We start from the raw sequence: 27,798 nt of genomic DNA on the forward strand, positions 1-27,798 counted from the left end.
CGGCCTCGAGTCCTCTAGACTGGCCCAACATCAACGCACAAAAATCACATTTCGCACCTCATCCAGGGAATCACAAGCCATCGAGGCACAACTGATACTGAACGCTCATGTGCGCATACGAATGCGTGGAAGGAATTCAAAGAGTTACACTTCAAGTTGAATCAATACCGCACGATAAAAATCCAAGAATGTGAAATTTCCTAAGGGTTCTGCAGCCTCTCGAAGATAAGTACAGACGTCTCCGTACCGATCCGTAAGACTTTACTAAACCTGTTTATGACTCGTGAGACCTATGGTACCTAGAATTCTGATACCAACTTGGCACGACCCAAAATCTAACCAAGGTCATGATGGCACCTATCATGTTACAAGGCAAGCCTACTTCCCAAAATATTTCTACAAAAACGATTATAAGAATTTAATAAAATATTTCACTATTTGAATTTTTCATAAACTAAATCAACTCTAAATATAATTATAGAAAATACGGAAACGAACCGCAAACATCGGGGTGTCACTAAGTCATAAGCGTCTAAATCTATGAACTAAGAAATGAAACTGTCTAACTGTCAATACAATCCAAAAAAAGAAATGATAAAAGGAGTAACAAGGTCCTGCGGACGCTAGCAGCTACCTTGAAATCTCCACAGATAGCCGGTCTGAATTCAATGATCGCCGCGCTTTAACTCACATGAATCTGCACATAAAGTGTAGGGTGTAGCATGAGTACAACCACCTCAGCAAGTAACAAAAATAACTAAGGAACTGAGCAATAGTGACGAGCTAAGTAAAACGGTCCAATTATTTATTTTTCACAATTTAAAAATAAACGGAAATAAACGGGTAAATTCCATAACTCAATAAACGCCACAAAGAAGTTTAACAGATAAATGCAGCAATAACACAAATAAATACAACTACACAGCAGTGTCACTCCATCACTCATCACTCGTACTCAGCACTCAATACTCAAAACACTCAACACTCTGCGCTCACTGGGGGTGAGTACAGACTCCGGAGGGGCTCCAAAGACCAAGCGCTAAGCACGGACAACTCACGTGCCATCATATCAATACCTGGATCCGCACGGTCAACTCACGCGCTACCCGGACAACTCACGTGCTATGGTAATAATACCTGGACCCGCACAGTCAACTCACGTGCTATGCGGACAACTCACGCACGGTGGTATTAATATCCTCACAACCAGGCCCTCGGCCTCACTCAATCATGTACCTCACTAGCCTCATCATCACCAACAAATAAGGGAACATAGCCCACATCAATTACCACTGCATATTAGCAAATAATAGAGACTAAGGTAACACGTACAATAATTTCTACGACTCAGTACAAATAATGTGAGCATGAATTAAAGCCTAAGCATGATCTCTAACATAAAGGCAAACAAGTTCAACAACAAAAAAAACACATAACCACAGATAATAGCCAATTAGGCCTCATAGCCTCACGGGACGGACCAAGTCTCAATCCCTCGCGGTGCACACCCACACGCTCGTCACCTAGCATGGGTATCACTTCCAAACAATCACGTGATGTCAAATCTCCGGGTTTATACCCTCAAAGTCAGAGTTAAAACTGTTACTTACCTTAACAGCGTAAAAATCCTACTCCGGAATGCCCTCGTCTCTGGACCCAGGTCTCCAAATGCTTCGAATCTAATCACAATCAGTACAATACCATCAATATATGCTAATGGAATGAATTCCACAAGAAAAACTACAAAATATGCCAAAAATCCGAAACCGACCAAAATCCGACCCTAGGCCCACGTCTCGAAATCAGTCAAAAATGACAAAATAATAAACCTTGTCCTCTCCTGAGTGTAACCATATAAAATTCATCAAAATCGGACTCCGTTTGGTCCCTCCAAATCCTTAAATTACTTTCCAAAATTTTGAAGCCCTAACCCCTCATTTATACTAATTACCATGATTAAACAACGGAAAATCACCATATATACAAGTATTAGGGCTCAAGTAACTTACCTCTACGAAACCCCCTTGATTCCCTCTTCAAATCTCTCCCAAAAGCTCCAAAAACCGAATAGAAATGGTGAAGAACGCACCAAAATTCGCGAAGTGTGATATATAGGGTCTGCCCCAGGGATTCCGCACCTGCGGACCCTTTCTCGCACCTGCGCTTCCGCATCTGCGGACTCCGGTGCGCACCTGCGCATTCCACTTAACTGGCCAGACTTCGCACCTGCGGAAGTCTCCTCGCACCTGCGAGCCTGCAGGTGCGATCCACTCTTCGCATCTGCGACCATCTCCGCATCTGCGAGCCTCCCACGCACCTGCGATCATCGCACCTGCGGTTCCCAATCCGCAGGTGCGGACACACCAGAATAGCAGCTCCAGCTGCATTTTCCAACTTTCAAACTCCCCGATACCCGTCCGAAATCATCCCGAGCCCCTCGGGACCTCAACCAAAAATACCAACAAGTCATATATCAACATACCAACTTAGTCGAACCTTCGAATCACTCAAAACAACACCAAATCATCAAATTACCCTCGGATTCAAGCCTAAGAACTTCTAAATTTCCAAATTCGGCACCCGATGCCGAAACCAACCAAACCGCGTCCGAATGACCTCAAATTTTGCACACACATCACAGATGACACTACGAACCTACTCCAACTTCTGGAATTCCATTCCGACCCCGATATCAAATTTTGTTTCCACTGCCGACCGAAATCGCCAAATTTCCAATTTCGCCAATTCAAGTCTAATTCTACCACGGACCTCCAAATCACATTCCGGACGCACTCCTAAGTCCAAAATTACTTAACGGAGCTAACGACACCATCAGAATTTAAATCCGAGATCGTTTACACATAAGTCGACATCCGGTCAACTATTTCAACATAAGCTTCCAACATGAAATTCATTCTTCCAAGCTAACTCCGAAATACCTTAAAACCAAAACAGATAATTTACACAAGTCATAATACCTCATAGGAAGTTATGCAAGACCTCAAATAGTTGAAAGGAGTGTAAATGCTTAAAACAACCGGTTGGATCGTTACAATCTCCCCCACTTAAACATACGTTCGTCCTCGAACGTGCCAAGAGTTGTTCTCAAAACCATCAAGAACTCTCTCCGAACCCTAGTGGCACAAAATCAATCTGTCAGGACTGAATCCTTTTAACTCAACCAAGCTACGCAGACCACCAAAAACCCAAGGACATTGCCAGAAAATACCTGTAAAACTCATTACCTCATACACACCCAAAGAACTAATCATACCCATTACCATGCCAATCCAACCTGCCACCAAGATGTCCTATCTATCCGAGTTCCTTCTAAATTACCTTCAAATTGATACTTCTCCCCGCCATAGCACCACAATCCTTAACCCAGACTCACCACATGAGACCCAAGCATAAAACCACACCGCCCTAAGGCTCATAAGCCGCTGAATACTCTCTTAAATATCCCCAAAAGTACCACAAGCATGCGCTCACACAATCAACACCTCAGTGCTCAAGCTATAGTCAAACCCCGGCCTCGAGTCCTCCAGACTGGCCCAACATCAACACACAGAAATCATATCTCGCACCTCATCCAGGGAATCACAAGCCATCGAGGCACAACTGATACTGAGCGCTCATGTGAGCATACGAATGCGTGAAAGGAATTCAAAGAGTTACACTTCAAGTTGAATCATTACAGCACGATAAGAATCCAAGAATGTGAAATTTCGTAAGGGTTCTGCAGCCTCTCGAAAATAAGTACAGACGTCTCCGTACCGATCCGTAAGACTTTACTAAACCTGCTCATGACTCGTGAGACCTATGTTACCTAGAGCTCTGATACTAACTTGGCACGACCCAAAATCTAACCATGGTCGTGATGGCACCTATCGTGTTACAAGGCAAGCCTACTTCCTAAAATATTTCTACTAAACCGATTATAAAAATTTAATAAAACATTTCAATATTTGAATTTTTCATAAACTAAATTAACTCTAAATATAATTATAGAAAATACGGAAACGAATCCAAACATCGGGGTGTCACTAAGTCATGAGCGTCTAAATCTATGAACTAAGAAATAAAACTGTCAAACTGTCAATACAATCCAAAAGAAGAAATAATAAAAGGAGTAACAAGGTCCTGCGGATGCTAGCAGCTACCTTGCAATCTCCACAGATAGCCGGCCTGAATTCAATGATCGCCGCGCTTTAACTCACCTGAATCTGCACATAAAGTGCAGGGTGTAGCATGAGTACAACCACCTCAGCAAGTAACAGAAATAACTAAGGAACTGAGCAATAGTGACGAGCTAAGTAAAATAGTCCAATTATTTATTTTTAGCAATTTAAAAATAAATAGAAATAAACGGGTAAATTCCATAACTCATTAAATGCCACAAAGAAGTTTAACAGATAAATGCAGCAACAACACAAATAAATACAACCTCACATCAGTGTCACTATATCACTCATCACTCATACTCAGCACTCAATAGTCAAAACACTCAATACTCTGCGCTCACTGGGGGTGTGTACAGACTCCGGAGGGGCTCCCAAAGCCCAAGCGCTAAGCACAGACAACTCACATGCCATCATATCAATACCTGGATCCGCACGGTCAACTCACGTGCTACGCGGACAACTCACGCGCTATGGTATTAATATCCTCACAACCAGGCCCTCAGCCTCACTCAATCATGTACCTCACTAGCCTCATCATCACCAACAAATAAGGGAACACAGCCCACATCAAGTACCACCGCATATTAGAAAATAATAAGGATTGAGGTAACATGTACAATAATTTCTATGGCTCAGTACAAATAATGTGAGCATGAATTAAAGCCTAAGCATTATCTCTAACATGAAGGCAAACAAGTTCAACAACAAAGAAACACATAACCACAGATAATAGCCAATTAGGCCTCATAGCCTCACGGAACAGACCAAGTCTCAATCACTCGTGGTGCACACCCACACGCTTGTCACCTAGTGTGGGTATCACTTCCAAACAATCACGTGATGTCAAATCTCCGGGTTAATACCCTCAAAGTCAGAGTTAAAACTGTTACTTACCTTAACAACGTAAACATCCTACTCCGTAATGCCCTCGTCTCTGGACCCAGTCTCCAAATGCTCTGAATCTAATCACAATCAGTACAATACCGTCAATATACGCTAATGGAATGAATTCCACAAGAAAAACTACAAAATATGCCAAAAATCTGAAACCGACCAAAACCCGACCCCCGGGCCCACATCTCGAAATTAGTCAAAAATGGCAGAATAATAAATCTTGTCCTCGCCCGAGTCTAACCATAAATCGAACTCCGTTTGGTCCCTCAAATCCTTAAATTACTTTCCAACATTTCCAAGCCCTAACCCCTCATTTTCACTAATTACCATGATTAAACAACGGAAAATCACCATATATACAAGTATTAGGGCTCAAGTAACTTACCTCTACGAAACCCCCTTGATTCCCTCTTCAAATCTCTCGCAAAAGCTCCAAAAACCGAATAGAAATGGTGAAGAACGCACCAAAATTCGCGAAGTGTGATATATACGGTCTGCCCTAGGGATTCTCCACCTGCGGACCCTTTCTCGCTCCTGCACTTCCGCATCTGCGGACTCCTGTGCGCACCTGCGCATTCCACTTAACTGGCCAGACTTCGCACCTGCGGATGTCTCTTTGCACCTGCTAGCCCCCAGGTGCAATCCACTCTTCGCATATGCGACCATCTCCTCATCTGCGAGCCTCCCACGCACCTGCGATCATCGCACCTGCGGTTCCTAATCCGCAGGCGCGGACATACCAGAATAGCAGCTCCAGCTGCATTTTCCAACTTCCAAACTCCCCGATACCCATCCGAAATCATCCCGAGCCCCTCGGGACCTCAACCAAAAATACCAACAAGTCATATATCGACATACCAACTTAGTCTAACCTTCGAATCACTCGAAACAACACCAAATCATCAAATTACCCTCAGATTCAAGCCTAAGAACTACTAAATTTTTAAATTCGACACCCGATGCCGAAACCAACCAAACCACGTCCGAATGTCCTCAAATTTTGCACACACAACACATATGACACTACGAACCTACTCCAACTTCCGGAATTCCATTCCGACCCCGATATCAAATTTTGTTTCCACTGCCGACCGAAATCGCAAAATTTCCAATTTCGCCAATTCAAGCCTAATTCTACCACGGACCTCCAAATCACATTCCGGACGCACTCCTAAGTTAAAAATCACCTAATGGAGCTAACGGAACCATCAGAATTTAAATCCGAGATCGTTTACACATAAGTCGACATCCGGTCAACTATTTCAACTTAATCTTCCAACATGATATTCATTCTTCCAAGCTAACTCCGAAATACCTTAAAACCAAAACAGATAATTTACAAAAGTCATAATAACTCATAAAAAGTTATGCAAGACCTCAAATAGTTGAAAGGAGTGTAAATGCTTAAAACAACCGGTTGGGTCGTTACAATCTCCCCCACTTAGACATGCGTTCGCCCTCGAACGTGCCAAGAGTTGTTCTCAAAACCATCAAGAACTCTCTCCGAACCCCAGTGGCACAAAATCAATCTGTAAGGACTGAATCCTTCTAACTCAACCAAGCTACGCCGACCACCAAAAACCCAAGGACATTGCCACAAAATACCTGTAGAACTCATTACCTCATACACACCCAAAGAACTAATCATACCCATTACCATGCCAATCAAACCTGCTACCAAGATGTCTTATCTATCCAAGTTCCTTCTAAATTACCTTCAAATTGATACTTCTCCCCGCCATAACACCACAATCCTCAACCCAGACTCGCCACACGAGACCCAAGCATAAAACCACACCGCCCTAAGGCTCATAAGCCGCTGAATACTCTCTTAAATATCCCCAAAAGTACCACAAGCGTTGCTCACACAATCAATACCTCAGTGCTCAAGCAATAGTCAAACCCCGGCCTCGAGTCCTCCAGACTGGCCCAACATCAACACACAAAAATCACATCTCGCACCTCATCCAGGGAATCACAAGCCATCGAGGCACAAATGATACTGAGCGCTCATGTGCGCATACGAATGCATGGAAGGAATTCAAAGTGTTACACTTCAAGTTGAATCAATACCGCACGATAAGAATCCAAGAATGTGAAATTTCCTATGGGTTCTGCAGCCTCTCGAAATAAGTACAAACGTCTCCGTACCGATCCGTAAGACTTTACTAAACCTGTTTATGACTCGTGAGACCTATGTTACCTAGAATTCTGATACCAACTTGGCACGACTCAAAATCTAACCAAGGTCATGATGGCACCTATCATGTTACAAGGCAAGCCTACTTCCCAAAATATTTCTACAAAACCGATTATAAGAATTTAATAAAACATTTCAATATTTGAATTTTTCATAAACTAAATCAACTCTAATTATAATTATAGAAAATACGGAAACGAACCGCAAACACCGGGGTGTCACTAAATCATAAGCGTCTAAATCTATGAACTAAGAAATGAAACTGTCTAACTGTCAATACAATCCAAAAGAAGAAATGATAAAAGGAGTAACAAGGTCCTGCGGACGCTAGCAGCTACCTTGAAATCTCCACAAATAGCCGGTCTGAATTCAATGATCGCCGCGCTTTAACTCACCTGAATCTGCACATAAAGTGCAGGGTGTAGCATGAGTACAACCACCTCAGCAAGTAACAAAAATAACTAAGGAACTGAGCAATAGTGACGAGCTAAGTAAAACGGTCCAATTATTTATTTTTCACAATTTAAAAATAAATGGAAATAAACGGGTAAATTCCATAACTCAATAAACGCCACAAAGAAGTTTAACAGATAAATGCAGCAACAACACAAATAAATACAACAACACAACAGTGCCACTCCATCACTCATCACTCGTACTCAGCACTCAATACTCAAAACACTCAACACTCTGCGCTCATTGGGGGTGTGTACAGACTCCGGAGGGGCTCCAAAGCCCAAGCGCTAAGCACGGACAACTCACGTGCCATCATATCAATACCTGGATCCGCACGGTCAACTCACGTGCTACGCGGACAACTCACGCGCTATGGTAATAATACCTGGACCCGCACAGTCAACTCACGTGCTACGCGGATAACTCACGCACTGTGGTATTAATATCCTCACAACCAGGCCCTCGGCCTCACTCAATCATGTACCTCACTAGCCTCATCATCACCAACAAATAAGGGAACATAGCCCACATCAAGTACCACTGCATATTAGCAAATAATAGAGACTAAGGTAACATGTACAATAATTTCTACGACTCAGTAAAAATAATGTGAGCATGAATTAAAGCCTAAGCATGATCTCTAACATGAAGGCAAACAAGTTCAACAAAAAAAAAACACATAACCACAGATAATAGCCAATTAGGCCTCATAGCCTCACGGGACGGACCAAGTCTCAATTCCTCGCGGTGCACACCCACACGCTCGTCACCTAGCGTGGGTATCACTTCCAAACAATCAAGTGATGTCAAATCTCCGGGTTTATACCCTCAAAGCCAGAGTTAAAACTGTTACTTACCTTAACAGCGTAAAAATCCTACTCCGGAATGCCCACGTCTCTGGACCCAGGTCTCCAAATGCTTCGAATCTAATCACAATCAGTACAATACCATCAATATACGCTAATGGAATGAATTCCACAAGAAAAACTACAAAATATGCCAAAAATCCGAAACCGACCAAAATCCGACCCCCAGGCCCACGTCTCGAAATCAGTCAAAAATGACAAAATAATAAACCTTGTCCTCTCCCGAGTGTAACCATATAAAATTCATCAAAATCAGACTCCATTTGGTCCCTCAAAATCTTTAAATTACTTTCTAAAATTTCGAAGCCCTAACCCCTCATTTATACTAATTACCATGATTAAACAACGGAAAATCACCATATATACAAGTATTAGGGCTCAAGTAACTTACCTCTACGAAACCCCCTTGATTCCCTCTTCAAATCTCTCCCAAAAGCTCCAAAAACCGAATAGAAATGGTGAAGAACGCACCAAAATTCGCGAAGTGTGATATATAGGGTCCACTCTTCGCATCTGCGACCATCTCCGCATCTGCGAGCCTCCCACACACCTGTGATCATCGCACCTGCGGTTCCCAATCCGCAGGTGCGGACACACCAGAATAGCAGCTCCAGCTGCATTTTCAAACTTCCAAACTCCCCGATACCCATCCGAAATCATCCCGAGCCCCTCGGGACCTCAACCAAAAATACCAACAAGTCATATATCAACATACCAACTTAGTCGAACCTTCGAATCACTCAAAACAACACCAAATCATCAAATTACCCTCGGATTCAAGCCTAAGAACTTCTAAATTTCCAAATTCGGCACCCGATGCCGAATTCAACCAAACCGCGTCCGAATGACCTCAAATTTTGCACACACATCACTGATGACACTACGAACCTACTCCAACTTCCGGAATTCCATTCCGACCCCGATATCAAATTTTGTTTCCACTGCCGACCGAAATCGCCAAATTTCCAATTTCGCCAATTCAAGTCTAATTCTACCACGGACCTCCAAATCACATTCCGGACGCACTCCTAAGTCCAAAATCACCTAACGGAGCTAACGGCACCATTAGAATTTAAATCCGAGATCGTTTACACATAAGTCGACATCCGGTCAACTATTTCAACTTAAGCTTCCAACATGAAATTCATTCTTCCAAGCTAACTCCGAAATACCTTAAAACCAAAACAGATAATTTACACAAGTCATAATACCTCATAGGATGTTATGCAACACCTCAAATAGTTGAAAGGAGTGTAAAAGCTTAAAACAACATGTTGGATCGTTACAATCTAACCCAAATCATACGTTCGTCCTCGAACGTGCCAAGAGTTGTTCTCAAAACCATCAAGAACTCTCTCTGAACCCTAGTGGCACAAAATCAATCCGTCAGGACTGAATCCTTCTAACTCAACCAAGCTACGCAGACCACCAAAAACCCAAGGACAGTGCCAGAAAATACCTGTAAAACTCATTACCTCATACACACCCAAAGAACTAATCATACCCATTACCATGCCAATCCAACCTGCCACCAAGATATCCTATCTATCCGAGTTCCTTCTAAATTACCTTCAAATTGATACTTCTCCCCGCCATAACACCACAATCCTCAACCCAGACTCACCACATGAGACCCAAGCATAAAACCACATCGCCCTAAGGCTCATAAGCCGCTGAATACTCTCTTAATTATCCCCTAAAGTACCACAAGCATGCGCTCACACAATCAACACCTCAGTGCTCAAGCTATAGTCAAACCCCGGCCTCGAGTCCTCCAGGCTGGCCCAACATCAACACACAGAAATCACATCTCGCACCTCATCCAGGGAATCACAAGCCATCGAGGCACAACTGATACTGAGCGCTCATGTGCGCATACGAATGCGTGAAAGGAATTCAAAGAGTTACACTTCAAGTTGAATCATTACAGCACGATAAGAATCCAAAAATGTGAAATTTCGTAAGGGTTCTGCAGCCTCTCGAAGATAAGTACAGACGTCTCCGTACCGATCCATAAGACTTTACTAAATCTGCTCATGACTCGTGAGACCTATGTTACCTAGAGCTCTGATACTAAATTGGCACGACCCAAAATCTAACCATGGCCGTGATGGCATCTATCGTGTTACAAGGCAAGCCTACTTCCCAAAATATTTCTACTAAACCGATTATAAGAATTTAATAAAACATTTCAATATTTGAATTTTTCATAAACTAAATTAACTTTAAATATAATTATAGAAAATACGGAAACGAACCCAAACATCGGGGTGTCACTAAGTCATGAGCGTCTAAATCTATGAACTAAGAAATAAAACTGTCTAACTGTCAATACAATCCAAAAGAAGAAATAATAAAAGGAGTAACAAGGTCCTGCGGATGCTAGCAGCTACCTTGCAATCTCCACAGATAGCCGGCCTGAATCAATGATCGTCGCGCTTTAACTCACCTGAATCTGCACATAAAGTGCAGGGTGTAGCATGAGTACAACCACCTCAGCAAGTAACAGAAATAACTAAGGAACTGAGCAATAGTGACGAGCTAAGTAAAACAGTTCAATTATTTATTTTTCACAATTTAAAAATAAATAGAAATAAACGGGTAAATTCCATTACTCATTAAATGCCACAAAGAAGTTTAACAGATAAATGCAGCAACAACACAAATAAATACAACCTCACAGCAGTGTCACTCCATCACTCATCACTCGTACTCAGCACTCAATACTCAAAACACTCAACACTCTGCGCTCACTGGGGGTGTGTACAGACTCCGGAGGGGCTCCCAAAGCCCAAGCGCTAAGCACGGACAACTCACATGCCATCATATCAATACCTGGATCCGCACGGTCAACTCACGTGCTACGCGGACAACTCACGCGCTATGGTATTAATATCCTCACAACCAGGCCCTCAGCCTCACTCAATCATGTACCTCACTAGCCTCATCATCACCAACAAATAAGGGAACACAGCCCAGATCAAGTACCACCGCATATTAGCAAATAATAAGGATTGAGGTAACATGTACAATAATTTCTATGACTCAGTACAAATAATGTGAGCATGAATTAAAGCCTAAGCATTATCTCTAACATGAAGGCAAACAAGTTCAACAACAAAGAAACACATAACCACAGATAATAGCCAATTAGGCCTCATAGCCTCACGGAACGGACCAAGTCTTAATCACTCGCGGTGCACACCCACACGCTTGTCACCTAGTGTGGGTATCACTTCCAAACGATCACGTGATGTCAAATCTCCGGGTTAATACCCTCAAAGTCAGAGTTAAAACTGTTACTTACCTTAACAACGTAAACATCTTACTCCGGAATGCCCTCGTCTCTAGACCCAGTCTCCAAATGCTCTGAATCTAATCACAATCAGTACAATACCATCAATATACGCTAATGGAATGAATACCACAAGAAAAACTACAAAATATTCCAAAAATCTGAAACCGACCAAAACCTGACCCCCGGGCCCACATCTCGAAATTAGTCAAAATGGCAGAATTATAAACCTTGTCCTCGCCCGAGTCTAACCATAAATCGAACTCCGTTTGGTCCCTCAAATCCTTAAATTACTTTCCAACATTTCCAAGCCCCAACCCCTCATTTTCACTAATTACCATGATTAAACAACGGAAAATCACCATATATACAAGTATTAGGGCTCAAGTAACTTACCTCTACGAAACCCCCTTGATTCCCACTTCAAATCTCTCCCAAAAGCTCCAAAAACCGAATAGAAATGGTGTAGAACGCACCAAAATTCGCGAAGTGTGATATATACGGTCTGCCCTAAGGATTCTGCACCTGCGGACCCTTTCTCGCACCTGCACTTCCGCATCTGCGGACTCCTGTGCGCACTTGCGCATTCCACTTAACTGGCCAGACTTCGCACCTGCGGAAGTCTCATTGCACCTGCTAGCCCCCAGGTGCGATCCACTCTTCGCATATGTGACCATCTCCTCATCTGCGAGCCTCCCACGCACCTGCGATCATCGCACCTGCGGTTCCCAATCCGCAGGCGCGGACATACCAGAATAGCAGCTCCAGCTGCATTTTCCAACTTCCAAACTCCCCGATACTCATCCGAAATCATCCCGAGCCCCTCGGGACCTCAACCAAAAATACCAACAAGTCATATATCAACATACCAACTTAGTCTAACCTTCGAATCACTCGAAACAACACCAAATCATCAAATTACCCTCAGATTCAAGCCTAAGAACTACTAAATTTTCAAATTCGGCACCCGATGCCGAAACCAACCAAACCACGTCCGAATGTCCTCAAATTTTGCACACACATCACATATGACACTACGAACCTACTCCAACTTCCGAAATTCCATTCCGACCCCGATATCAAATTTTGTTTCCACTGCCGACCGAAATCGCCAAATTTCCAATTTTGCCAATTCAAGCCTAATTCTATCACGGACCTCCAAATCACATTCCGGATGCATTCCTAAGTTCAAAATCACCTAACGGAGGTAACGGAACCATCAGAATTTAAATCCGAGATCGTTTACACATAAGTCGACATCCGGTCAACTATTTCAACTTAATCTTCCAACATGAAATTCATTCTTCCAAGCTAACTCCGAAATACCTTAAAACCAAAACAGATAATTTACAAAAGTCATAATACCTCATAAAAAGTTATGCAAGACCTCAAATAGTTGAAAGGAGTGTAAATGCTTAAAACAACCGATTGGGTCGTTACAATCTCCCCCACTTAGACATGCGTTCGCCCTCGAACGTGCCAAGAGTTGTTCTCAAAACCATCAAGAACTCTCTCCGAACCCCAGTGGCACAAAATCAATCCGTAAGGACTGAATCCTTCTAACTCAACCAAGCTACGCAGACCACCAAAAACCCAAGGACATTGCCACAAAATACCTGTAGAACGCATTACCTCATACACACCCAAAGAACTAATCATACCCATTACCATGCCAATCAAACCTGCTACCAAGATGTCTTATCTATCCAAGTTCCTTCTAAATTACCTTCAAATTGATACTTTTCCCCGCCATAACACCACAATCCTCAACCCAGACTCGCCAGACGAGACCCAAGCATAAAACCACACCGCCCTAAAGCTTATAAGCCGCTGAATACTCTCTTAAATATCCCCAAAAGTACCACAAGCGTTGCTCACACAATCAACACCTCAGTGCTCAAGCAATAGTCAAACCCCGGCCTCGAGTCCTCCAGACTGGCCCAACATCAACACACAAAAATCACATCTCGCACCTCATCCAGGGAATCACAAGCCATCGAGGCACAACTGATACTGAGCGCTCATGTGCGCATACGAATGCGTGAAAGGAATTCAAAGAGTTACACTTCAAGTTGAATCAATACCGCACGATAAGAATCCAAGAATATGAAATTTCCTAAGGGTTCTGCAGCCTCTCGAAGATAAGTACAGATGTCTCCGTACCGATCCGTAAGACTTTACTAAACCTGTTTATGACTCGTGAGACCTATGTTACCTAGAATTCTGATACCAACTTGGCACGACCCAAAATCTAACCAAGGTCATGATGGCACCTATCATATTACAAGGCAAGCGTACTTCCCAAAATATTTCTACAAAACCGATTATAAGAATTTAATAAAACATTTCAATATTTGAATTTTTCATAAACTAAATCAACTCTAAATATAATTATAGAAAATACGGAAACGAACCCCAAACATCGGGGTGTCACTAAGTCATAAGCGTCTAAATCTATGAACTAAGAAATGAAACTGTCTAACTGTCAATACAATCCAAAAGAAGAAATGATAAAAGGAGTAACAAGGTCCTGCGGACGCTAGCAGCTACCTTGAAATCTCCACAGATAGCCGGTCTGAATTCAATGATCGCCGCGCTTTAACTCACCTGAATCTGCACATAAAGTGCAGGGTGTAGCATGAGTACAACCACCTCAGCAAGTAACAAAAATAACTAAGGAACTGAGCAATAGTGACGAGCTAAGTAAAACGGTCCAATTATTTATTTTTCACAATTTAAAAATAAATGGAAATAAACGGGTAAATTCCATAACTCAATAAATGCCACAAAGAAGTTTAACAGATAAATACAGCAACAACACAAATAAATACAACTACACAGCAGTGTCACTCCATCACTCATCACTCGTACTCAGCACTCAATACTCAAAACACTCAACACTCTGCGCTCACTGGAGGTGTGTACAGACTCCGGAGGGGCTCCAAAGCCCAAGCGCTAAGCACGGACAACTCACGTGCCATCATATCAATACCTGGATCCGCACGGTCAACTCACGTGCTATGCGGACAACTCACGCGATATGGTAATAATACCTGGACCCGCACAGTCAACTCACGTGCTACGCGGACAACTCACGCACTGTGGTATTAATATCCTCACAATCAGGCCCTCGGCCTCACTCAATCATGTACCTCACTAGCCTCATCATCACCAACAAATAAGGGAACATAGCCCACATCAAGTACCACTGCATATTAGCAAATAATAGAGACTAAGGTAACATGTACAATAATTTCTACGACTCAGTACAAATAATGTGAGCATGAATTAAAGCCTAAGCATAATCTCTAACATGAAGGCAAACAAGTTCAACAACAAAAAAACACATAACCACAGATAATAGCCAATTAGGCCTCATAGCCTCACGGGATGGACCAAGTCTCAATCCCTCGCGGTGCACACCCACACGCTCGTCACCTAGCATGGGTATCACTTCCAAACAATCACGTGATGTCAAATCTCCGGGTTTATGCCCTCGAAGCCAGAGTTAAAACTGCTACTTACCTTAACAGCGTAAAAATCCTACTCCGGAATGCCCTCGTCTCTGGACCCAGGTCTCCAAATGCTTCGAATCTAATCACAATCAGTACAATACCATCAATATACGCTAATGGAATGAATTCCACAAGAAAAACTACAAAATATGCCAAAAATCCGAAACCGACCAAAATCCGACCCCCAGGCCCACGTCTCTAAATCAGTCAAAAATGACAAAATAATAAACCTTGTCCTCTCCCGAGTGTAACCATATAAAATTCATCAAAATCGGACTCCGTTTGGTCCCTCAAAATCCATAAATTACTCTCTAAAATTTCGAATCCCTAACCCCTCATTTATACTAATCACCATGATTAAACAACGGAAAATCACCATATATACAAGTATTAGGGCTCAAGTAACTTACCTCTACGAAACCCCCTTGATTCCCACTTCAAATCTCTCCCAAAAGCTCCAAAATCCGAATAGAAATGGCGAAGAACGCACCAAAATTCGCGAAGTGTGATATATAGGGTCTGCCCCAGGGATTCCGCACCTGCGGACCCTTTGTCGCACCTGCGCTTCCGCATCTGCGGACTCCGGTGCGCACCTGCGCATTCCACTTAACTGGCCAGACTTCGCACCTGCGGAAGTCTCCTCGCACCTGCGAGCCCGCAGGTGCGATCCATTCTTCGCATCTGCGACCATCTCCGCATCTGCGAGCCTCCCACGCACCTGCGATCATCGCACCTGCGGTTCCCAATCCGCAGGTGCGGACACACCAGAATAGCAGCTCCAGCTGCATTTTCCAACTTCCAAACTCCCCAATACCCATCCGAAATCATCCCGAGCCCCTCGGGACCTCAACCAAAAGTACCAACAAGTCATATATCAACATACCAACTTAGTCGAACCTTTGAATCACTCAAAACAACACCAAATCATCAAATTACCCTCGGATTCAAGCCTAAGAACTTCTAAATTTCCAAATTCGGCACCCGATGCCGAAACCAACCAAACTGCGTCCGAATGACCTCAAATTTTGCACACACATCACAGATGACACTACGAACCTACTCCAACTTCCGGAATTCCATTCCGACCCCGATATCAAATTTTGTTTCCACTGCCGACCGAAATCGCCAAATTTCCAATTTCGCCAATTCAAGTCTAATTCTATCACGGACCTCCAAATCACATTCCGGACGCACTCCTAAGTCCAAAATACCTAACGGAGCTAACGGCACCATCAGAATTTAAATCCGAGATCGTTTACACATAAGTCGACATCCGGTCAACTATTTCAACTTAAGCTTCCAACATGAAATTCATTCTTCCAAGCTAACTCCGAAATACCTTAAAACCAAAACAGATAATTTACACAAGTCATAATACCTCATAGGAAGTTATGCAAGACCTCAAATAGTTGAAAGGAGTGTAAATGCTTAAAATAACCGGTTGGATCGTTACAATCTAACCCACTTAAACATACGTTCGTCCTCGAACGTGCCAAGAGTTGTTCTCAAAACCATCAAGAACTCTCTCCGAACCCCAGTGGCACAAAATAAATCCGTCAGGACTGAATCCTTCTAACTCAACCAAGCTACGCAGACCACCAAAAACCCAAGGACATTGCCATAAAATACCTGTAAAACTCATTACCTCATACACACCCAAAGAACTAATCATACCCATTATCATGCCAATCCAACCTGCCACCAAGATATCCTATCTATCCGAGTTCCTTCTAAATTACCTTCAAATTGATACTTTTCCCCGCCATAACACCACAATCCTCAACCCAGACTCACCACATGAGACCCAAGCATAAAATCACACCGTCCTAAGGCTCATAAGCCGCTGAATACTCTCTTAAATATCCCCAAAAGTACCACAAGCATGCGCTCACACAAACACCTCAGTGCTCAAGCTATAGTCAAACCCCGGCCTCGAGTCCTCCAGACTGGCCCAACATCAACACACAAAAATCACATCTCGCACCTCATCCAGGGAATCACAAGCCATCGAGGCACAACTGATACTGAGCGCTCATGTGCGCATACGAATGCGTGAAAGGAATTCAAAGAGTTACACTTCAAGTTGAATCATTACAGCACGATAAGAATCCAAGAATGTGAAATTTCGTAAGGGTTCTGCAGCCTCTCGAAGATAAGTACAGACGTCTCCGTACCGATCCGTAAGACTTTACTAAACCTGCTCATGACTCGTGAGACCTATGTTACCTAGAGCTCTGTTACTAACTTGGCACGACACAAAATCTAACCATGGCCGTGATGGCACCTATCGTGTTACAAGGCAAGCCTACTTCCCAAAATATTTCTACTAAACCGATTATAAGAATTTAATAAAACATTTCAATATTTGAATTTTTCATAAACTAAATTAACTCTAAATATAATTATAGAAAATACGGAAACGAACCCAAACATCGGGGTGTCACTAAGTCATGAGCGTCTAAATCTATGAACTAAGAAATAAAACTGTCTAACTGTCAATACAATTCAAAAGAAGAAATAATAAAAGGAGTAACAAGGTCCTGCGGATGCTAGCAGCTACCTTGCAATCTCCACAGATAGCCGGCCTGAATTCAATGATCGTCGCGCTTTAACTCACCTGAATCTGCACATAAAGTGCAGGGTGTAGCATGAGTACAACCACCTCAGCAAGTAACAGAAATAACTAAGGAACTGAGCAATAGTGACGAGCTAAGTAAAACAGTTCAATTATTTATTTTTCACAATTTAAAAATAAATAGAAATAAACGGGTAAATTCCATTACTCATTAAATGCCACAAAGAAGTTTAACAGATAAATGCAGCAACAACACAAATAAATACAACCTCACAGCAGTGTCACTCCATCACTCATCACTCGTACTCAGCACTCAATACTCAAAACACTCAACACTCTGCGCTCACTGGGGGTGTGTACAGACTCCGGAGGGGCTCCCAAAGCCCAAGCGCTAAGCACGGACAACTCACATGCCATCATATCAATACCTGGATCCGCACGGTCAACTCACGTGCTACGCGGACAACTCACGCGCTATGGTATTAATATCCTCACAACCAGGCCCTCAGCCTCACTCAATCATGTACCTCACTAGCCTCATCATCACCAACAAATAAGGGAACATAGCCCACATCAAGTACCACCGCATATTAGCAAATAATAAGGATTGAGGTAACATGTACAATAATTTCTATAACTCAGTACAAATAATGTGAGCATGAATTAAAGCCTAAGCATTATCTCTAACATGAAGGCAAACAAGTTCAACAACAAAGAAACACATAACCACAGATAATAGCCAATTAGGCCTCATAGCCTCACAGAACGGACCAAGTCTCAATCACTCGCGGTGCACACCCACACGCTTGTCACCTAGTGTGGGTATCACTTCCAAACAATCACGTGATGTCAAATCTCCGGGTTAATACCCTCAAAGTCAGAGTTAAAACTGTTACTTACCTTAACAACGTAAACATCCTACTCCGGAATGCCCTCGTCTCTGGACCCAGTCTCCAAATGCTCTGAATCTAATCGCAATCAGTACAATACCATCAATATACGATAATGGAATGAATTCCACAAGAAAAACTACAAAATATGCCAAAAATCTGAAACCGACCAAAACCTGACCCCCGAGCCCACATCTCGAAATTAGTCAAAAATGGCAGAATAATAACCTTGTCCTCGCCCGAGTCTAACCATAAATCGGACTCCGTTTGGTCCCTCAAAATCCTTAAATTACTTTCTAAAATTTCGAAGCCCTAACCCCTCATTTATACTAATTACCATGATTAAACAACGGAAAATCACCATATATACAAGTATTAGGGCTCAAGTAACTTACCTCTACGAAACCCCCTTGATTCCCTCTTCAAATCTCTCCCAAAAGCTCCAAAAACCGAATAGAAATGGTGAAGAACGCACAAAAATTCGCGAAGTGTGATATATAGGATCTGCCCCAGGGATTCCGCACCTGCGGACCCTTTCTCTCACCTGCGCTTCCGCATCTGCGAACTCCGGTGTGCACCTGCGCATTCCACTTAACTGGCCAGACTTCGCACCTGCGGAAGTCTCCTCGCACCTGCGAGCCCGCAGGTGCAATCCACTCTTCGCATCTGCAACCATCTCCGCATCTGCGAGCCTCCCACGCACCTGCGATCATCGCACCTGCGGTTCCCAATCCGCAGGTGCGGACACACCAGAATAGCAGCTCCAGCTGCATTTTCCAACTTCCAAACTCCCCGATACCCATCCGAAATCATCCCGAGCCCCTCGGGACCTCAACCAAAAATACCAACAAGTCATATATCAACATACCAACTTAGTCGAACCTTTGAATCACTCAAAACAACACCAAATCATCAAATTACCCTCGGATTCAAGCCTAAGAACTTCTAAATTTCCAAATTCGGCACCCGATGCCGAAACCAACCAAACTGCGTCCGAATGACCTCAAATTTTGCACACACATCACAGATGACACTACGAACCTACTCCAACTTCCGGAATTCCATTCCGACCCCGATATCAAATTTTGTTTCCACTGCCGACCGAAATCGCCAAATTTTCAATTTCGCCAATTCAAGTCTAATTCTATCACGGACCTCCAAATCACATTCCGGACGCACTCCTAAGTCCAAAATACCTAACGGAGCTAATGGCACCATCAGAATTTAAATCCGAGATCGTTTACACATAAGTCGACATCCGGTCAACTATTTCAACTTAAGCTTCCAACATGAAATTCATTCTTCCAAGCTAACTCCGAAATACCTTAAAACCAAAACAGATAATTTACACAAGTCATAATACCTCATAGGAAGTTATGCAAGACCTCAAATAGTTGAAAGGAGTGTAAATGCTTAAAATAACCGGTTGGATCGTTACAATCTAACCCACTTAAACATACGTTCGTCCTCGAACGTGCCAAGAGTTGTTCTCAAAACCATCAAGAACTCTCTCCGAACCCCAGTGGCACAAAATAAATCCGTCAGGACTGAATCCTTCTAACTCAACCAAGCTACGCAGACCACCAAAAACCCAAGGACATTGCCAGAAAATACCTGTAAAACTCATTACCTCATACACACCCAAAGAACTAATCATACCCATTATCATGCCAATCCAACCTGCCACCAAGATATCCTATCTATCCGAGTTCCTTCTAAATTACCTTCAAATTGATACTTTTCCCCGCCATAACACCACAATCCTCAACCCAGACTCACCACATGAGACCCAAGCATAAAATCACACCGTCCTAAGGCTCATAAGCCGCTGAATACTCTCTTAAATATCCCCAAAAGTACCACAAGCATGCGCTCACACAATCAACACCTAAGTGCTCAAGCTATAGTCAAACCCCGGCCTCGAGTCCTCCAGACTGGCCCAACATCAACACACAGAAATCACATCTCGCACCTCATCCAGGGACTCACAAGCCATCGAGGCACAACTGATACTGAGCGCTCATGTGCGCATACGAATGCGTGAAAGAATTCAAAGAGTTACACTTCAAGTTGAATCATGACTCCGGAGGGGCTCCCAAAGCTAAAGTATTAGGGCTCAAGTAACTTACCTCTACGAAACCCCCTTGATTCCCTCTTCAAATCTCTCCCAAAAGCTCCAAAAACCGAATAGAAATGGTGAAGAACGCACCAAAATTCGCGAAGTGTGATATATAGGGTCTGCCCCAGGGATTCCGCACCTGCGGACCCTTTCTTGCACCTGCGCTTCCGCATCTGCGGACTCCGGTGCGCACCTGCGCATTCCACTTAACTGGCCAGACTTCGCACCTACGGAAGTCTCCTCGCACCTGCGAGCCCGTAGGTGCGATCCACTATTCGCATCTGCGACCATCTCCGCATCTGCGAGCCTCCCACGCACCTGCGATCATCGCACCTGCGGTTCCCAATCCGCAGGTGCGGACACACCAGAATAGCAGCTCCAGCTGTATTTTCCAACTTCCAAACTCCCCGATACCCATCCGAAATCATCCCGAGCCCCTCGGGACCTCAACCAAAAATACCAACAAGTCATATATCAACATACCAACTTAGTCGAACCTTCGAATCACTCAAAACAACACCAAATCATCAAATTACCCTCGGATTCAAGCCTAAGAACTTCTAAATTTTCAAATTCGGCACCCGGTGCCGAAACCAACCAAACCGCGTCCGAATGACTTCAAATTTTGCACACACATCACAAATGACACTACGAACCTACTCCAACTTCCGGAATTCTATTCTGACCCCGATATTAATTTTTTTTTCACTGCCGACCGAAATTGCCAAATTTCCAATTTCGCCAATTCAAGCGTAATTCTACTACGGACTTCCAAATCACATTCCGGACGCACTCCCAAGTCCAAAATCACCTAACGGAGCTAACCGAACTATCAGAATTCAAATCCGAGATCGTTTACACATAAGTCGATATTCGGTCAACTATTTCAACTTAAGCTTCCAACATGAAATTCATTCTTTCAAGCTAACTCCGAAATACCTTAAAACCAAAACCGATAATTTACACAAGTCATAATACCTCATGGGAAGTTATGCAAGACCTCAAATAGTTGAAAGGAGTATAAATGCTTAAAACTATCGATCGGGTCATTACAGATATATCAACCGATACTGAACAGGTCCAGCAAGCTTAGCTTCATTAGCTAAGTGAGTAGGCAAGTGCACCATGATAACAAAAAATGAAGGAGGGGAGACCTTTTCTAACTTACAAAGAGTTATAGGAATTTGAGCTTCAATCTGATCCAAGTCATTAGTCCTTAATACCTTTGCTCCCAACACATTAAAAAATAAAGACAACTCGATAAGGGGTTCACACACAGTTTTAGACAACATACCACGTAGTGCAAGAGGGAGTAAATGTTGTAGAAGAACATGACAATCATGACTCTTTAAGCCAGAAATCTTATGCTCTTTCAAGTTAACACATTGAGAAATATTAGATGAAAATCCATATGGAACCTTTAAATTCTTTAAGAAAAGGCATATGTTGTGCTTTTCTTGGGGAGATAATATATAACATGCAGTTGGAACTTCATATTTTTCTCCATTTTTAATAGGGTGCAATTCCGGTCTAATGTTCATTTCTTGCAAATCTAGTCGAGTTTTAATGGTATCCTTGGTCTTTCCTTTGGCATTCATTATCGTCCCCAAAATATTATCACAAATATTTTTTTCGATATGCATAACATCCAAATTATATCGCAACAAGAGAGATTTCCAGTATGGAAGTTCAAAAAAGATACTCCTCTTATTCCAATTATCTTTTCGAACATCATGTGATATCTTGATCCTTTTCTTTGGATCCTTTGTCAATTGGAACCCTTTAAGATCTTCAACTTGATTAAGTATCTCAATACCAGAACGCATTTTTGATGGGAGCCTTTTCTCTTTTGTGCCATCAAATGATTCCTTATCATTCCTCCATTTGTGATTAAGAGAAAGGTAACGCTGATGACCCATAAAACATTGTTTCTTACCATTTTTCAATCTGATTGAGGAAGTGTCAATGTTGCAACATGGACATGCCAATTTACCTTTTGTACTCCATCCAGATAAATTTTCATATGCTGGAAAGTCATTGATGGTCCATAACAAAGAAGCATGTAACTTAAAATTCTGTCGAGTTGATGCATCAAATGTCTCAATACCAATTTCCCATAACTCATTTAATTCCTCTAACAAGGGTTGAAGATATGTGTCAATTACATCACCTGGACTATCGGGACCAGGAATAAGCATGGACATAATAAAATTTTCATGTTTCATACACAACCAAGGTGGTAAATTATAAGGAATAAGTACCACAGGCCAAATACTATATGAGGTTTTTGAATTCCTAAATGGCTGGAATCCATTACTAGCAAGTCCAAGTCAAACATTATGAGGCTCGGCCGCAAATGAAGAATGAAATTCATCAAATGATTTCCATGCCATTGAATCAGCTGGGTGCCTCATTGTTCCATCATCAACTCTTTCATTATGATGCCATGTCATTAGAGAAGATGTCTTTGTAGACATAAACAACCTTTGAAGCCTAGGCTTCAATGGAAAATAGAGTAACGTCTTTGATGCTATTTTTTTACCATTCTTATTCTTTGCTTCCCCGCTATGTTTATCTGTTTTCCATCTGGATGCACCACAGACTCTACAGGAATTAAGTAAGTTATTTTCCTTCCAATATAACATGCAATCATTTATACAAGCATCAATTTTTTTGTAGGACAACCCAAGGTCCCGAATCACCTTCTTTGCCTTATAATATGAATTTGACACATTCGCTCCATCAGGCAACAACTCATCCTTCAACATTTTTAATAACATTGTAAATAACTCATTGCTCCAACGACCCATACTTTTTATGTGAAGCAGTTTAATCAAAGTGGAAAGTTTTGAAATTTTCGAATTTTGGTATAGTGGCTTTTCGAAATCTTTCGATAGGTTGTAAAACTTTTTGGCTTCAACATTCTGTTCCTCTACAAGTAAATTATTATAATTAACGTCTGCAGTACCTCCATCATGATTAGGATACAAATCCCTCAGCATTTCATGTATTTCATCCTCATCCTCATAATCTTCTACTTCATTATCATCTTCAACTTCGCATTCCGACTGTGGCTCACCCAAAACTTCACCATGATAATACCAAAAGGTATAATTTCGAATTATTCCATAGACTTTTAAATGTATCTCGACTGTCTCACGTGTTCCCAATGTTGTGTTACAACATTTGACACACGGACAACGTATTTCATACAATTCTCCTGTTCTTCTAAAGGCATAATCCAAAAATTTTTGCACCCCAATTAAATAGGGTTCATCAAGTCGATTATCAACAAGTTGCATCCATTGCTTACTTGGTGACATAACCTTGGAAGTAAATAAAAAAAAATTTAAATAATTAAGATAACAAAAGTATTAAGATGCACATTACTTTAAAAAAGAGTACTAAGATGCACATTACTTGTTATCAAACTTGTTACACTCATCTTTATGATTAAACTTCCTACGATTTCACAAGAATGAGATAAACTACAAGTTGATATGCATAACATATAACACACAATTGCTTAAGAAAATGAGAAATTAAAACACATAAGATACTTCATAGCTAAATTACTGAGTTTCTATCTTAAAGGTTAGATGCATAGAAAGCTTGCATTGCAGCAAGGATAAGTCAGTTCGTACAACTAGAAGGCCAAAGATATGTGATTTTTATTTTAATAGATTGGTGCATACTTGTTACTTCAGGTGCTTTAAACTTAAGAAAAGAATAAGCAGAAAATTTTCCATAGTATTCTATTGGTTCAGAGTGATGCAGTGGCAACTGAGTAAGTTAAGGTTCATGCTCTTATGGGCTCTGTAAATTAAGTGAAAACTTAAAATGGTCTTCTGTATAAATTCAAACATCATATGTCATTGAAAAACTGATGCTACCACACTGATGTAGACCACTTATAAACTGGAGTAATTTTCTAGTTAAACGATCTTTTCATCTAACAACCATTACAGCCTTCCACACTTAACGAGTATTAAACAATTACTAGCATATAAAGGAAGTTTCAAAATGGTGATTCATGGTCTATTTGCAATATTGTCTAAGAAACTTTTGAATTGCATCATCAGTTGTTGACCTAGCTTGATGAGCGGGTCTAGTGCATGTTTACTACTTTGTTAAGTCTTGCAAGAAACTAAGATGCAGCTGCTTATTAAAGGCATCCTCTGCAATAAATCCGGGAATAGATAACTGATAATTGAAATCATTATATGCCAAATGGTACTGTTTAACTAAAGCCAACAAAGATAGCAGACTGTAACTTATCACAACTTAATGTAAAAAAAACTACTACGCTTCGTCACAACCAAATTAGGATCGGCTATTTGTATCCTCACTATCCATCCCATGCCATTTAAGACCGTCTCAGTCCAAAATGATCATAACTTAATATACCACCCATAGATCCATTATTACAAGAGGCTCGAATATGTATTAATTACGGTACCTAAATTTCCATGGGTGCTCGCTTTCTACTAATAATAATAATAATAATAATAATAATAATAATAATAATATGAATAAAATAATACCACTAGCCTTTTGGTCTTTACATAAGATAAAATAAAGTTTAAAAAATAAAACAACTAGGCAGCCGGCCTTGCCTTCATTGTGTTCCTAGATATTTATTTACTCATTGGATTTGAAAGCTATTGTCAGTGTTTCCACTTTTTCCACAGGTTGACCCCGTACCTATGCCATCATCATGTGCAAAAGGTCTTCATATACCTTATGGTTCTTCATCTACGAATTTTAGAACCCAAAGATGATCTTATTAATAAATGGTTTTCATACGGCTAGACTAGTCCATTGTTGTGGCATCAGTGGAACGTACAAACAGGTATATTCCTTTAAGTAGTTATCATTTCTTTATACTTGATGGATGTTTTACTGAATCCACGGCTTCAACACAACACACGATGGCTTGACAACCAGGTTGCTCTATTGTGTTCACGAGTTGTATAGCTACCAACAATATGAGATGCAAAAAACAAAAGACAGAGCCAGTGATACATTGCCACTGCAAGGAAAGCCAGCAAGTTGCTTCCTACATCCATGTTTTAAGGCAAGTTTAGTCCTTTTTGCTATTTTGTTTGAGGGGTTTATCAGTTAGCAAGACCTTTATTATATATGAAGTCGCGCTAGTTTGTTAGTTTAAAGCAAAAGGAACTGCCTTACTGGACCAGGACCTATTTATCCCTGCAATATCTCTAGAACATGAGGAGGACTACATGCATTACACAGAGCAAGAAAGAACATAACAAGAGAAAACAAGGTGGCTTGATTGAAATGTTAAACTGATATTTATGTAGGGTAAATGGTGCAATAACTCTTCAAAATCCATAAATAAAGTAATAACATGGCAAATCGTACTCGTTGAGAGACGTGGGAGGAGGAAAAACAAAAAACAAAAGAAAACCTTACATTCAGTTGATCTAGGAAAATCTACGCAGTGATACTGAAATGCTAAATGTCATTTCCCAAGAGTATGTGGCTGTCATAATTGTTGAAAGAGATTGGACAATCTCATCCATACCAGGGCAATGTGAAGGATCTTTCTTGATGCAGTTATCGATCAATCTTTCCACCAAAACCACAGGTTCTCCTTTTCTTTTTTCTAGTACCACCATTCATCTCTTTTTCTGAACTAGTAGATCGTCTTATCATCCCTTTCCCATAGTGCGTGTACATATAAATTTTTTTATCATTAAATTCTGCAATGTGATTCAGTCCATTTTTGCTAGATTTTATCTCAAATCATTTGAATTCCAACTAAAGTCTCCATCTTTTTCTTTAAATTGCAGGTTTTATTTATTGAATAAGCCCATAGCGATGGAATTAGGGGATAACAAGATTTTTTAACGTAGGGTTGCTGCTAGCAGCGACCCTACTGGGAGCCAAACTCATGACCCTTCAAGCAAGTCCCCGGAAGAATTGTATAATGCAAATCGCAAAGGAGAAAACTATCGCAGAGACGAAACACTACAAGAAAAACTCAAATTTCTCCTCCTTGACCTACGAGCCCCATCTTTAAACCAATACTCTCACTTTTATCGCTCACACAATAACTATCAGTACTCTAAACAACCCAATTGCAGAAAACAACTAAAGAAGCAGAAAATTACAAAACCCGATTTACGATTTCTGGCTCAATAAAAAAAAAATGCAAGAAGAAGAAAAAAGGAAACGAAACAGATAAAAGAGAAAGAAATTAAACTTACTCTTGATTAGGCAGATAATCCAATAGTAGAGTTTGTGTAAAGTCCCTCGGAGAGAGATTAGACTTTTGACGCCAAAGTTCGGAGTGATGAATCTTGCAAGCTTCTGAGGTCTGACCGATGAATTTTGCAACCTTTGTGAACTTTGAAGAGAATTGAAGTTGCTGGAATTGTAGCGTGAAAGTGATTTTTTGGGGGAGATTTTAGGGTGAAAGTGAATTTCTAGCGGGATTTCACAGTGAAAATATATTTTTGGAGGGTTTTTTTTACTTTACTTTCAGATTCCCGCTCCTATCCCGCTAAAATTGACTATTAGAGACCATATATTAAATTTTATATAGACCAGAATAAGTCTGCTAGTGTATTTAGAAAATAAAATTGGGTATTAGATACCAAAATAAAAATTTATCCCTATAAGTACACTTTTAGGTACCATATAAAAAATTTGTCGCTAAATATTGGTCCCTAATAAGTCTTTTTCTTGTAGTGCATGTTTGAGTAGTTAATTTATTTATTAATTTTTTTTTAAAAGTTTATTTTAAAATAAATTTTGAATCTCCAAATTTATAGGAGA

The 27,798-nt window shown here is 41.4% G+C and overlaps 2 protein-coding genes across 49 annotated transcripts in view; both read right to left on the bottom strand.

The window, feature by feature from the left end:
* The window catches only part of LOC104100155 (uncharacterized), a 38,454-nt gene extending 10,915 nt beyond the window's left edge, over positions 1-27,539 (bottom strand). For 6 of the 48 annotated variants that reach the window (XM_070174922.1, XM_070174920.1, XM_070174921.1 and 3 more), the window contains exon 1: positions 27,228-27,534. The gene's annotated coding sequence lies outside the window, so the exon portion shown is untranslated. Of the gene's footprint in view, positions 1-634; positions 698-1,610; positions 1,680-4,163; positions 4,227-5,078; positions 5,147-7,616; positions 7,680-8,591; positions 8,661-10,993; positions 11,056-14,445; positions 14,509-15,420; positions 15,490-17,970; positions 18,034-18,885; positions 18,954-27,227 lie in introns of those variants that run through there. The other 42 variants (XM_070174888.1, XM_070174903.1, XM_070174902.1 and 39 more) reach the window with 25 other exon arrangements.
* On the bottom strand, positions 23,325-24,317 carry LOC138892342 (uncharacterized). The gene has a single exon (XM_070176049.1). The coding sequence runs from the start codon at positions 24,315-24,317 to the stop codon at positions 23,325-23,327; it is 993 nt and encodes a 330-aa protein (XP_070032150.1).
* Positions 27,540-27,798: the final 259 nt, after the last annotated feature.

Source organism: Nicotiana tomentosiformis, chromosome 5 (genome assembly GCF_000390325.3).
Source record: "Nicotiana tomentosiformis chromosome 5, ASM39032v3, whole genome shotgun sequence".
Classification (NCBI taxonomy): domain Eukaryota; kingdom Viridiplantae; phylum Streptophyta; class Magnoliopsida; order Solanales; family Solanaceae; genus Nicotiana; species Nicotiana tomentosiformis.

Bases quoted from the DNA above. Each gene is read 5' to 3' on its own strand.
- LOC138892342 (XM_070176049.1), bottom strand. From the start codon at position 24,317: ATGTCACCAAGTAAGCAATGGATGCAACTTGTTGATAATCGACTTGAT.